The 13,551-nt window shown below is 39.7% G+C and overlaps 1 protein-coding gene across 4 annotated transcripts in view; it reads left to right on the top strand.

Annotated features, from left to right (window-relative positions):
* HERC2 (HECT and RLD domain containing E3 ubiquitin protein ligase 2) overlaps positions 1 to 13,551 on the top strand; it is a 203,732-nt gene that overhangs the window by 49,297 nt on the left and 140,884 nt on the right. For all 4 annotated transcript variants that reach the window (XM_075060860.1, XM_075060863.1, XM_075060861.1 and 1 more), the window contains exons 11-19: positions 1,251 to 1,439; positions 2,134 to 2,285; positions 4,574 to 4,731; positions 4,837 to 4,950; positions 5,837 to 6,088; positions 7,146 to 7,339; positions 8,394 to 8,594; positions 9,289 to 9,517; positions 9,645 to 9,769. In XM_075060860.1, the coding sequence (XP_074916961.1) occupies positions 1,251 to 1,439; positions 2,134 to 2,285; positions 4,574 to 4,731; positions 4,837 to 4,950; positions 5,837 to 6,088; positions 7,146 to 7,339; positions 8,394 to 8,594; positions 9,289 to 9,517; positions 9,645 to 9,769 (1,614 nt within the window). The remainder of the gene's footprint in view (positions 1 to 1,250; positions 1,440 to 2,133; positions 2,286 to 4,573; positions 4,732 to 4,836; positions 4,951 to 5,836; positions 6,089 to 7,145; positions 7,340 to 8,393; positions 8,595 to 9,288; positions 9,518 to 9,644; positions 9,770 to 13,551) is intronic.

Below are 13,551 nucleotides of genomic sequence, written 5' to 3' on the forward strand. Positions count from 1 at the left end.
TTTAAAGTGAATTTCCATAATGCATAGTTGTCTGATTATAGTAATCTGAGAATTTAATCTCCCTGCCTGTTTTCCTCATGTTTGGCCTTAACCAAACAAATTATCTGACCAGGGAGGTAAGATATGATTTGAGACTGAAATCCCTGTACATTTAGAAATTTATTCAGAATTTCTGTAATTCAATTTAAAAGAATCCAAAGTTATATAAGCAGTTCAAGAATAATATCTGAACAATCTCCTATAGTGGATATAAACATGTACGGACTGTACCAAAGAGTTTAATACTTTCAGTGGACTGAGGAGACTCTTCTTACACTCTTTTTTTTTATTTTTGTTTTCCAAGCTACTTTTTGAGCCCTGGGATTTTAGTCTTCTGTTTCCCTTCTTCTTATCCCCTCCTCCCAGTACCACTGGGGTTATCTGAACGCAGCTTATTCTGGAGCCCATTGTTACTGCTCTTTGCATCTGCCAAAGATTTCTACAGAATGACAAGCAAGTCATTCCCCAAAACCTATGGCTGATCCTGCCCCATAAATGTACTGTTTCCAGTGCCCATCAAAGTAAATGGTTAAGACCAAATTTCTTAAACGTTTAAGTCCAGAGTGCTCTGGTATAGTAGCAATTTAAAGAAACACCCAAATTTTTATGTAACTTCACTGGTTGAAAGATCTTCTCTACATACTTGCTATAAATATTTATGGTATTTTCTGTAGGCCATGTCGGTCACAGGGTATTAGAGACACAAGGTGGGTGAGGCAATATCTTTTATTGGACCAACTTCTGTCAGTGTGAGAGAGAGAGAGAAGCTTTTGATCTACACAGAACTGCTCTTCAGGTCTGGGAAAGGTACTCAGTGTCACAGCTAAATACAAGATCGAACAGATTGTGCTAATTGCTTATGCTAAACTGTCTGTTGGACCTTGTATTTAGCTGTGACACTCTGAGTACCTTTCCCAGACTTGAAGAGAAGTTTGCGGTAGCTTGAAAGCTTGTCTCTTCCACCACCAGAAGTTGGTCCAATGAAAGATACTACCTCACCCACCTATGGTATCTTTTAGTTAGATTGTGATGCGTGTGAGGCTATTTTTAATATCTTATTAATAGATGTCTTACGTTTACAGCTTCCATGAATATTGATTGAAGTATTGTTCAAGCAGCATAATTGTTAGAAAAAATATCCTGGTGTTTGTATTTTAATTAAGTTGTGTAGTGAATTGTAAATTCTTACTTAGCTTTTTGTTGCCATACAGGGATCTTTGCAAGAAGTCATAGGTTGGGGTTTAATAGGATGGAAATACTATGCTAATGTGAGTGGTCCAATTCAGTGTGAAGGACTTGCCAGTCTTGGAGTTATGCAAATTGCCTGTGCAGAGAAACGTTTTTTAATCTTATCTAGAAATGGACGCGTTTACACGCAGGCATACAACAGTGACACACTGGTAGGTGATTTTTACATCCATACTAAGCGTACCGTTTTCTATAAAATATGCTGCTATGAGATTGTTCTTTCTAATGATTCAGGTGTGTAATGGAGATATTGTGATGCTGCTAATCTTAAACTCCTTGTTTTTGAACCCTCAACAGCAATGGTTTATCACCTTTGTTTGCCATGTTAAGAATTTTTCCTATGTTATAAATATTTGTTACGGTGCTTGCAACAATCCAGCCTTATGAACAATGCCTTCTTTCTTCTCCAGAGATATTGCTTTGCCATTTATTTCCATGTAACGTGGCAATTGCTTAGCATGAAGTGCATTTAAACTAAACGATGTTTTGACTACCAGTGCCTAAGCATTAAATTCCCTTTACAAAATTAGTCTTAGCTGCATATTTTTCTGTTTTTAGTATATCTGAAATGATCAGACAAAAGCCAGTTTAATATGTATTACATGCATTATAAGGATGGAACAAAATGAGAGCTCCAGAGCATCCTCTATTTTTCACCAAACCCAAATATTTGATCTGAACTTCTGGCCTGGTTCTCTGGTTTAATTAAATTAATGCTGGAATGTATGGTTTTGAAGTAAAGCCTTATTGGGGAAAAAGCTAATTATCAAGTTGTCTGAGTTTTTTTTGACATTCCGAGCAACATAAGTAACTTTTCTTTGTACATTGTCTCTAACTAATTTACAGGGACCACAGCTGGTGCAGAGTCTTGCTTCTAGAAATATTGTGAAGATTGCAGCACATTCAGATGGTCACCACTATCTTGCCCTGGCAGCAACTGGAGAGGTTTTCTCTTGGGGTTGTGGAGATGGTGGAAGACTAGGCCATGGGGACACAGTGTATGTGTAATAAAATACCATTGATTCACCAGCTTAAGCATAGAATGTATTTACAAATAGTCTGCTTTAATGTTAGAAACTAAGGTAGGATTAAATATGCAGACATTTAATAAGTGTTACTGAAACACAGCCACTTACAGCAAAATGACAACAGGAAAAAGATAACATAGTATGCTATAGTTGTTCAAGTCCTCCAGTACATATGTATCGTTCAAAGGTTGATGAGAAATTAAGCAAAGCAAGATGGTTCACAAACATACATTCCTTTAGATTTTGTCTTAATTATGTTGTCATGATTAGACCGGCAAATAGACTACCGTTGTTAATGGCAATGGAAAGGTCTAGCTTTCCTCTAATTTTTTTTATGGATTTTAGACAACAGTGGACATGTATTAAGGGAATGCCTGCTTAGCTTAGAAAATTCTATTGCATGGTGAGATGATCCAGGAGGTCTTTTTTAAGGATATTTGTCTTAATTGAATACTGATTTGTGGCTATAGGAAATGATAAAAAATGTATCTAATCTGTTAACCAGTGTTAACATAAAGATCTTCAAGAAATCCAACTCCACTTATGAAATCTGATGCTGAGTAATCCAAAATGTCCTTTACAACAATCCAACTTCAGGACAACACATGCATGTATTATCAACTGTAAAATTACATCCTTTCTGAATATTTTTTCTCTCCTTTTTAATTAAAAATCCTGAGTTCTTCGTGTGCTTGCATATGTTCATTCCACTGTATGTGAGTGTGCTCCTTGTGCACCGTGGTTGGAGATCTTTTTCCCTTTGCTTGGGCCAGCCCAATGGATACTGCTCTCTCTGTTGCCACACACCACAAAAGGGCAGAGCTGCGCCAATTCTCAGTTCCACCAGTAAAGGTTGTCGGAGTAATCTCAAACTTTTGTCATAAGTGCGGCCTTCATGCCTTTGTGTATCTACATGCTGTTGTCGTTAGGAATTGGTTTGTTAATTTTAGATAGTTTTAGTGATAGATTTTAGATTTCGGTCTTTTGGGACCAGTTTTTCATCTTTCGGTGTTGGGATTGTTACTGGAACGATGCTGTGCTTATCAGGTTTTAAGTCCTTCTGGACCTGTGCTGAACGTATGCTGGGCAGTGACCCACACCTGGTTTACTTGGAATGTTTGGGAAAATTCCACGAAAGTGACAAATATTCTTGGCCCAAGTACCTATCACAGATGTTTGCAAAACAGTGACTTGGTCATCAGTCCATACTTTTGCTCTCCTTATGCCATTTCCTGTCAATCCAGGGACCATGCAAATTTCCGACAGGTTGTCCTAGAAACACTGGTCAGGTATTCTCTCAGCTCACCTCCATGTTGGTCTGCTTGTGAGTCACCTACAGTGAAATGGACACGTGCAAGCTCTTGCAGAAGAAAAAGTGGTTACCTACCTTTCTGTAAGTGGTGTCCTTTGAGATGTGTTGGATATGTCCATTTCATGATCCACCCTCCTTTCCTTCTCTATTGGAGTCTATCTGGAGTCAACTATGCACTAGGTGGAATGGATCCTACAGTGGAATGGATGTTTTGCAACAAATCTCTAACAATAGTTGCAGAAGGGCACCCATCCTCCCATTTTTCCCAGCCCTCATATGTCTGATCCCAGGAGTCCCTCTGCCCTTCTTATTTACTTGCTAAATCAATTTCAGAATGGTTCAGTGCAAATGCAAACTGCTGTGTATTCCCCATTCCTTTTTTCCTGTGTTAAACAGTAACATTGCAATGCTCTGTCTTGGCCCAGAAAGTAGGAGTGAGTGTCTTGTTCTGTAGCTGAACTAGTGTTTTCCACGCAGTATCCTGTAGAGATGTACTTAAATACTTCCATGTTGAATTTATATCCCAGAGGTGATAAACATCACTGCGGTGACAAATTCTTACAGGATAAGGGAGTACTCCTGTCTTGGGGTTGAGAGTAGGAGGGAAGGAGTTGTTCAGATACAGCAATTGGAGCTGTTTTTTTCGCAGTGAAGTATAGTGCATGTGAAAACCACTGGATTGACTGAGTTGGAGGTAAAAATACTAGTGATCAGACTTCAGTATGTCACAGGCAGTGGTAGTGTAAACTTCTCCACAGTGCTTTGCATATTGTTTCTTATTGATCAACCTCAACCTTAATTTGCTTTATAGGTCCGTTTGTATCTTGCTGCCTATGGCAGTCAGTAAAGTTTGTAGTTGTGATCGTGATGTCAGTTTATTTTCTAGCAGACAGGTTACCACAGATCTTTTCACATAATTACTGACTCTTGTCTTCTCTCAAAATAGACCCCTAGAAGAACCAAAGATGATATCTGCTTTATCTGGAAAGCAGGCTGGGAAACATGTTGTTCATATTGCATGTGGAAGCACATACAGCGCAGCCATCACTGCTGAGGGAGAGTTGTATACATGGGGGCGAGGGAACTATGGCAGGCTGGGACATGGTACGTTCCTTTAATTTCTTAAAGCATGGTGTTTTGTTTGTGAAAATTTTAAATGTATATATCTTTTGGGTATTTTTGACAAAGCAATTATTTTTTGTTTGGAAGGTTCCAGTGAAGATCAGACCATCCCAATGCTTGTCACTGGGCTGAAAGGACTGAAGGTTATTGATGTGGCCTGTGGAAGTGGAGATGCTCAAACTCTTGCAGTGACTGAAAATGGTTAGTGGCTAAACTTGCCATGGTTAATGTCATTAGAAAGACATTTGTGGTATAGGTCTTATGCTGAACGTTCATGAAACAAATTTTTTAAGAGAATCTCAAACTGAAAGTGATTTTTCAGAATAGTGTCTAGGTGATTATTTCAATTTTAATATGTATTTAAAAATTGAAAGTATTCGTAAAGGAGAAAAGTTAAGCACTAAATTTTTAGAACTTGCTACTCTTTCCAAATGTATAGTTACTCAGACTTCTTCAGACAACTCTTCAGCTCACCAGCTGTTCTCCTTTTCCTCCTTAATTCCTCCTTTTCACAAAAATATCTCTTACCTACCTAGACTCTCAGTACTGTGTTTGAGATTTAAACTTTTTTGAAGTGGTCAGAGTACAGTTGTAACACACCCCTCTTGGATAGGCATTACTCTATCCTATGCCTTTCCCCAGAGCACCATTGGCTCTTGCCACTATGCTTCTATCCAGCCTCCCATTTCTCATAACTGTGCATTTCATTGTAGCTTCTTCTCCTTCTTGCTGCCTGAGCACCATCAGGGGCAGCACTAAAAGCATAGGAGAGCCCCTTCCTGCTTTCAGTTCCCGTGCTTGGGGCCGCAGCAGCTGTCATCAGCCAGGAAGACAAATTGCAAGGAAAATCTTGCTCAACCCCTGTGTCTCTGGGCTGGAACAGTCTAGTTACAGGCAGAATCCTCCAAGTTTAGCTACCAAATTCTAACAAGTCTATACTGAGCATGCCTGAACTCCACGTTTTTTTGGAGACTCGTAATGTAATCATATTGAGGTGACTTCCAAAAGCTCTAATTTGTATAATTTACGAACTTTTGTCAATATATGTAACATAACTGAAAGATCAGTGCAATGTCTTCCTTTCTAGGCCAGGTGTGGTCTTGGGGTGATGGAGATTACGGGAAGCTAGGAAGAGGTGGCAGTGATGGCTGCAAAACTCCCAAGTTGATAGAAAAGCTTCAGGACCTGGATGTTGTGAAAGTACGGTGTGGGAGTCAGTTTTCTGTTGCTTTAACAAAAGACGGGCAGGTCTATTCCTGGGGGAAAGGTGACAATCAGAGGCTTGGGCATGGAACAGAAGAGCATGTTCGATATCCTAAACTGCTGGAAGGCTTGCAAGGTAAGTTTAACACAAAATTGGCAATCACAATTCTTTCTCAACCTAGAAAGTTGGAAAATGTCAAAAGTACTTAGTTTTTGATGGAAAAATTTTCTTTTATCATATATTGTATCCTAAATTAAAGAATCTCACCACTGCTCTCATTGATGTCAAATTGTAGCTCACTTGTATTAAACAAGTGTATTTGCCACCCTTTGTGCCTTTTTTATCTGAAATTTTACTTCTGTTATTCTAACAGACTTGTTATGCTACTCTGTTAAAACCTTGTAATACTTGAAAATTCTTGTTTCTATACTCTTGGCTTTCTCTTTATTCCTACTGCTTTTCTCACTTAGCCTGACTGAAGAATTTTTGCGCATAAAACTCATTTAGGCTCCAGTCTTGTAAACATGCACGTGCTTAACTTTACATATGTGAATAGAACTGTTGAGAACCATGGACTACTCATGTGCTTAAAGTTAAGCATATGCATAAGTGTTTTGAGTAGCTCAGAAAAGAGCTAAAAGTTGTTGCCTACATTTTTAAAAAACAAACCTGAAATACTGTTAGGGCAGATGAGAAAAGATCGTATTATGAAGTGGTTTTACAAATCTTTGATTGACTTATTGATCCATTGCATTTCTACTGTGATGAGGTTACCTAATTGAAAAGAAATTCTGAGTTGTGTGGAAGCACCAGTTAACTTCAGCATGTGACACTGTCCAATCACTTTTCCATTTAATAGTGGAAATGCCAACAAACTCTTCTAAATCAATAACTAAGCTAAACGGATGCAAAATAACACAAGATTTTTGTAGTCTTGTACACTTTGGCGCTCAGATAGCTTAAGTCTCTTAAACCTTTCTAATTTTTTTTTGGGTAGACTCTTCCAGTCTATTAAGGTGGAAGGTAAAACTACAGTTTGACGTATTAACTCTGCTCATTTTTAATTGTGGTTTTAGTAGTTTTTGGTGTTGGTGAAACACAGAAGCTATTCCGCTAGTGGTTTTTCTGTTAAAAAATGTATGTAATCTTTGTAGTAAGCGAAATTTAATATTCGTTCACTTTTTGCTACCAGGGAAAAAAGTGGTGGATTTGGCAGCTGGATCTACCCATTGCTTAGCACTTACTGAGGATAGTGAAGTGCACAGCTGGGGGAGCAATGATCAGTGCCAGCATTTTGATACTTTGAGGATCACCAAACCAGAGCCTACTGCTCTCCCAGGATTAGACAGAAAGCACATTGTTGGAATTGCTTGTGGGCCTGCCCAGGTAAGCTTGGAATCTGTTACTCAGGATTTGTCTTCAACCCTATCTGTGGAATTAGAGGAGTGTAGTACAGTAATTTAATTCTTACTTCTCCCTATGGTCTAAATCAGTGGTACACAAACTTTTCAGTCGCGTCCCACTGCTTTACCATTCACAGAATTTGTCGTGCCCCCCCCTGCCCCTGCATTAATTGTAATCTGAAACTGTTTTTCATTCTGGAAGGTGGAGGGGAAACACATGAGCCCATTCATTCGGTTTAGTGTTTGAGCGTCTGACTCAAGCAAGAGGTCCTGGGCTCTCAACTATTATTATTATATGTTGCCAGTTTGTCTTTTAATATCAATTATTAAACATTAAATTCGTTTTAAAATGAGAATCAAAATTAATGTTAAAGGCATAGGAGGCCTACTATAGTTAAGAAACTTACCAAATTGTTGAAAATAAGCCAATTTGTGCTTTAATTTTTATGATTGTTTTTTAAAGGGGAAAAAGGTCAAAATTTCTTTGCACCTTCCCATTCCCCTAGAGAACCTCTTGCGCCCCACTGGTCTAAATGGTTCCTGTACCAGCTGTGCCACGTGGGTATTTCATGCCACTAGCAGACAGACACACAACTCACTCGCTCCCTTGGCCGGCCAGTTTGTTTGTAGTTGCTTCTCCAAAAAGGCCTAGCTGGCCTTCCCTCTCAGTAAGGCTTCCTCAGTAATAGCATTTAACATTGGCAATTGCTAGTATAGGTTTTAAGAATTAATCAGTCCCAACTTTTCCACCAACAAAATTAAAGTAGGATGTCTGCACTGGCATAGAAGGACTCTGAGAAACATGATAGGAAATAGTATTTTTTTGTGATTGTTGGACACCTTTTAGCTGTTGGCAAGAGGAGTGCTTGCTAATAAAGTAAATGAATTGAGCCACATTCGTCCTGCACCTCATCAAAAATCTGAATGTCACAATATAGCTCCTGAGCCTAGTTCGTTAAATAAAGCACTGGTATCTCATAATTGGCCTATCATTAATTAAAGAGAAAGTAACTGTTACTCTTCCTTTCTATACATAGAGTTTTGCCTGGTCATCTTGTTCTGAATGGTCCATTGGTTTGCGTGTACCGTTTGTGGTGGATGTTTGCCCAATGACATTTGAACAGCTAGATCTCCTATTGAGACAAGTGACTGAGGGAATGGATGGCACCTCTGACTGGCCACCACCACAGGAGAAGGAATGTATGGCTGTTGCAACCTTAAATCTTCTAAGACTTCAGGTACTGTAGCTTTCTTTTATGTGTCTGAGTTCTCACTCAGATAAAATGCTTCAGTAAATTGGTTGAAAGAAAATAGTGGCTTTTAAGTTTTTAAAACATTTTTGTTCGCTTAAAATTAAGTTGGTACAATGAGCTATTCCTGCATTTTAGTTCCAAAAGGGGGAAAGCTAAGGGTGGGTTTTCAGTCCTAACCATGAATTTTCTTGCTTTCTTGGTTTAATGTTTTCTAAACAGTTCTTGCATTTGATTTAAGATGAACTGTAAAATTAAAATGTAAATTGACTAATCTTGGATTTGTGCTGAATATACCACTTGCTGAAAAGGCTTTGGGTGTTCAGTGTTTTAATTTGCCCTTTTAAAAATTAGTTTCCTGTTTGGGACAAATCTGGTACTTCTAGCTTCCTAAAGATGTCATTATGTCCATGATAATACAGAACGATGTGTACAGGGATGTCTAGGTAATTTCTAAATTGAGGTAATTATTGCTCACTAGATAACCTGAGATACTGGCTGAGATTAGTGTATATATTACTTGGGTGTAATTGTATTTTTACTTTAGCTTTGCAGTTTATTTCTAAATATTTCCTTGTCTTTAGACCAGTTGTTGTATTTCTATTCAGTGTCTGCATGATTGACTTTGTTCAATTTCATTTCTTATGTTACCCCTAACTGAAACTGATTCTTTTTCTTTCAGCTACATGCTGCCATCAGTCACCAGGTTGATCCAGAGTGCCTTGGCTTGGGTTTAGGGAGCATCTTGTTGAATAGCCTGAAACAGTCCGTGGTAACTTTAGCAAGTAATGCTGGAGTTCTTAATACTGTACAGTCAGCTGCTCAAGCAGTGCTGCAGAGTGGGTGGTCTGTGTTGCTGCCAACAGCAGAGGAGCGAGCTAGGGCTCTTTCAGCTCTCTTACCCAGTGCAGGTATGGTTTAATGATGGAAAACTGTTTGGTGTCTGAATATCTGTGTGTTTGTTCTGTTCTTAGATTCAGCAAAATGAAATGAGCATCTGAATTTCTAGCCCATTAAATGTTTGTTCTGTTTTGTTAGTTTCAGGAAATGAAATGAATGTAAGTCCAGGCCGTCGATTTATGATTGACCTCTTGGTGGGCAGTTTGATGGCTGATGGAGGTTTAGAATCTGCATTAAATGCTGCTATCACTGCAGAAATTCAGGTACATTTCAACAATATTACCATTTACTATGTAACTAAAATAAGATGCATATAATACAGTTGTTTACAGGACTTGTTGTAAATTCTTTGCAAATAAACAGGCTTAAATCAGACAGAGGGCTGTTTTCTTGCTCAGCATTGAAAGCCTCTCTTCCCAGCCAGCACTATCCAAAAAGCGCTCTTAGCTTTCGCTTAGGGTCACGCTACAAGTGCTTTTCTGGCTGTCTTTGGCTTTCTGCTGCCATCTTGCTTCTTTCTATCTGCTTGTGTGGTGTTTCTGGCTGTCTGCGTAGACACACACATACCCTCCGAAAAAACCTAGACCTCTGTATTTTGCATTCAGCCCGAAGTGAAGCCCCTCCATCCGCATGGCTCAGCTCCTGACTGGTCTTGCATTTGGCCTGTATTTCTGGCAGTGGGTCCTGTTGTTATCTTACTCCAAAAGGCGCTTAACTGCTTCTTTCTTCTATCTTGAATGAAGGGTGGCTATTGCTACCACCATCTTCAATGAGGCTTCATCTAATCCCCAGCATAATAGTAACTTACGGCTTGCATTTTAGGTTTACATATAAATTTGATAGAGTTTAAATGAATAGTGAGTATATTTTACTACTTCTGAGTGAGGTACATTACAGAAAACCACCTGTCAGTTATACGGCACCTATTGCTGTGGCTTCAGCAAAAGAATGCATAAACATGAATGCCACATGCCAGACTTAAAATGGTCTTTGATCTCTGAAGGACTCTTGCAGAGCAGTTCACTTTTGATTAGGCGTCTCAGTCCAAAAACTCCATAAATAGTAAGCAGCAATCTCTGAAACTTGAACTTCTTTTCTTAATGTTACAAATTATGAGTCACGCTACCAAAATGCGAAAGTCACTGTTACCGGTAACCTTGTCCAGTTGGAATTTCCATCTGAAACCTCCAGATCCAGAACTACAGTCTAGTACAGCAGTAAAAACATATTTCCTTAATCCTTAAACTACACACGCTAGGATAGTACTGCAGGAGATAGATAAGCTATAGATGTTACGTTCCACTGCACCATTAAAATGCAGCTCATGAGCCCAGCTCCATTTAAGTTCTTCAGTAATTCCTACTCCTCTCAAAGATCCATTTTGATGAGTTAGACGTACAGTGCTAACCTTGGGATGAGTGAAATCCTTGGATGTTGAAGGGTTTGCCCATTCAGGCTTCAACTGATCTTTTGAATGAAACCCACCAAAATGGAGAACACACTATATGCTGAGAATGACTGAAGGTGCTTAGTCCATGAGCTCAGAGCTGTAAATAGATCTTGCTTAAGCATCAAGCTACATGGCATCTGTACTTGTAGACAGCATGGCAGTGGTCGAATGCATGAACTGTCAGGGAAAGCCTTGCTGCAGGGATCTTTCTTTTGTTCCTAGGAAGAAAGAAACCTGAGGCCTACCAAATATGCATGTCCTGATGGAGGGAAACTTGCACACTGTTTCTTTTGTGAGGGGAATGAAACTTCTTAGGGTATGTCTACACTACCTGCCCAGTCGGCAGGTAGCAATCTATCGGGGATCGATTTATCGTGTGTAGTGTAGACGCGATAAATTGATCCCTGATTGCTCTCCTGTTGACCGCTGAACTCCAGCTTGGCAAGAGGTGGAAGCAAAGTCGACGGGGAAGCAGCGGCTGTCAATCTCGTGCCGCGAGGATGCGAAATAAGTGATTCTAAGTCGATCTAAGATGCGTTGTCTTCAGCTACACTATTCTGGAGCATCTTAGTCCCCTCCAGTGATCGATTTCCCCCCCCCTCCCCCCCATCCCAGTGTGGACCAGGCCTTAGAGAGTATCTTCTGATTGCTTTGAAACCAGAAGTAGGTACATTGCAAGATTGCCTACAAGTAATGCAGCAATCTCTCTTAGTTCCATGGCATTAACATATAATTTGTTTTTCCCTGATCCTGCTGCCATGCAAAGTCTTAAGAAAAATAAATCCAAGATTAAATCAGGCTGACGTAATTACAGTGCTCTGGGGTGTGAAAAATCCACTCCCCTGAGCACAATAGCTATGCCAACCTAACCTCCCGTGTATCCTCAACTTAGGTCAATGGAAGAATGCTGCCGTTGACCTAGCTACTATTGCTTGGGGAGGTGGAGTTTCTACAGTGATGGGGAAATCCTCCCTTCCCCTCCTCTGCATTGCTGTAGGATGCATCTGCCATATGGTGCTATAGTGGCATAGCTATGGCACTGTAACTGAGCCACTGCAGCACCTGTAGTGTATAGACCTGGCCATAGTCTCATATACTGAGCCAGTGAAGGACTCCTTTATATTAACCATCTTAAGTGTCTTGAGGACACAGTCCCTTTTTTCAAAATCCCTACTGCAGTAGGATGTACTGACCCTTCATACACCACTTTTTTTGTAGTCGATTTCCTGGCTTATATGAGAGAGGTTTTTTGAAATAAATTGAAAACTTAAAAAAAAGTCAGAGATGCTGTTTTCCTGTAGGAAGAGAATTTCTGTAGTATACTATAGTTTGGACACTTAGTGGTCTCCAGAATTTTTTTCAGTTACTCTGACCTTCTCACCATTCTTTGTTTTGTACAGATATACTTTAATAAAGGCCTCTCATTTGCCATTAGAAGAAGAGTGAGGCTCTCCCTCCTTAGTCTCCCATTCCCTGTGAGACTTAGCGTGTTTTTGATTTCCTCCTAGGTCTTATATCTCATGCTAGAGATCAACCTGTTCTTCACGACCTGTGTTATTCTGCCTTTGAACTCTGTTCTCTCTTTTATCTTGTACAACATAGGTGTTCGTGACAATTACTTTGATCAGAATGTTGGGAAAGCCTGACTGCTCTCTTGGATCTCCTTGTATGCTCTTTCATTAGGATAAAATGGTCCTGGTCACGTGCCTTTTTTTCTTTTCAAGTTCGTATCTTGTCACCACAGCTACGATACTCTTTGATTAGTTTCTGCTCTGGATTCAGGGCAAAAAATGAACATGGCATAATCTGAATGTTCACAGGGCATATTTCAATCTGTTCTTCCAGGAACTCAGACTACAGACACCTGTTCCTTCTGAAACAAAGAACCAGGGCTTGCTGGTCCTCCAGTTCATGTGGGCCAGATACTATATGGCTCATTTAGAGTTGATGCCTACAAAAGAGCAGTCGTATGCTGCCCATTTACACACACAAAATCTTGCCTGTCAATTCAGATACCTCCCTTTTTCTGACGGAGCTAAAGGTTTAGTATTAGTATCCCTCTATATTAACATATGAGTTTACCTTTAAAAGATGAACTGTTTTCTTCTCTTGTGAAAAGTTTTCAGTTTTCATTGGGAGTAATCTTTGGAGAAGCTGGTAGAAGTGTGTGGAGCCTAACTGCATGCCAAAATGCAAACTTTTCATAGGTGGCTCTCATAAGTTAAACATGTATAGGGCAGACATTACCCGTTAGCCTGCGTTGCTGGAACAGTTTAGCAAGTAAGAAATTCTCTTTTAAAATCGTATTTGTAAAAATATGCTAGATGTCTGCATAATATGAAATAAACTTGTCTGGTACACTTAGGCTTTGTCTACACTGCACACTTCTTGTGGTGGTGTATAGGGTATGTGTAGCTATATGCTGCAATTTAAAGCAAGCTACATCCACACTGGTATGTGGCTACATGTGCCAGTGGAAGGCCTCTGGTAGCAGGAGACAGTGGGAAAAGGCTTGCTGGTGGAGAGCTGCCAGAGCCTTCCCCCGTTGCTGGAGCCTTTCCTTGCAGTGAGGAAAAACTCCAGCAGCAGGGAGAT

Source organism: Chelonoidis abingdonii, chromosome 1, assembly GCF_003597395.2.
Source record: "Chelonoidis abingdonii isolate Lonesome George chromosome 1, CheloAbing_2.0, whole genome shotgun sequence".
Taxonomy (NCBI): domain Eukaryota; kingdom Metazoa; phylum Chordata; order Testudines; family Testudinidae; genus Chelonoidis; species Chelonoidis abingdonii.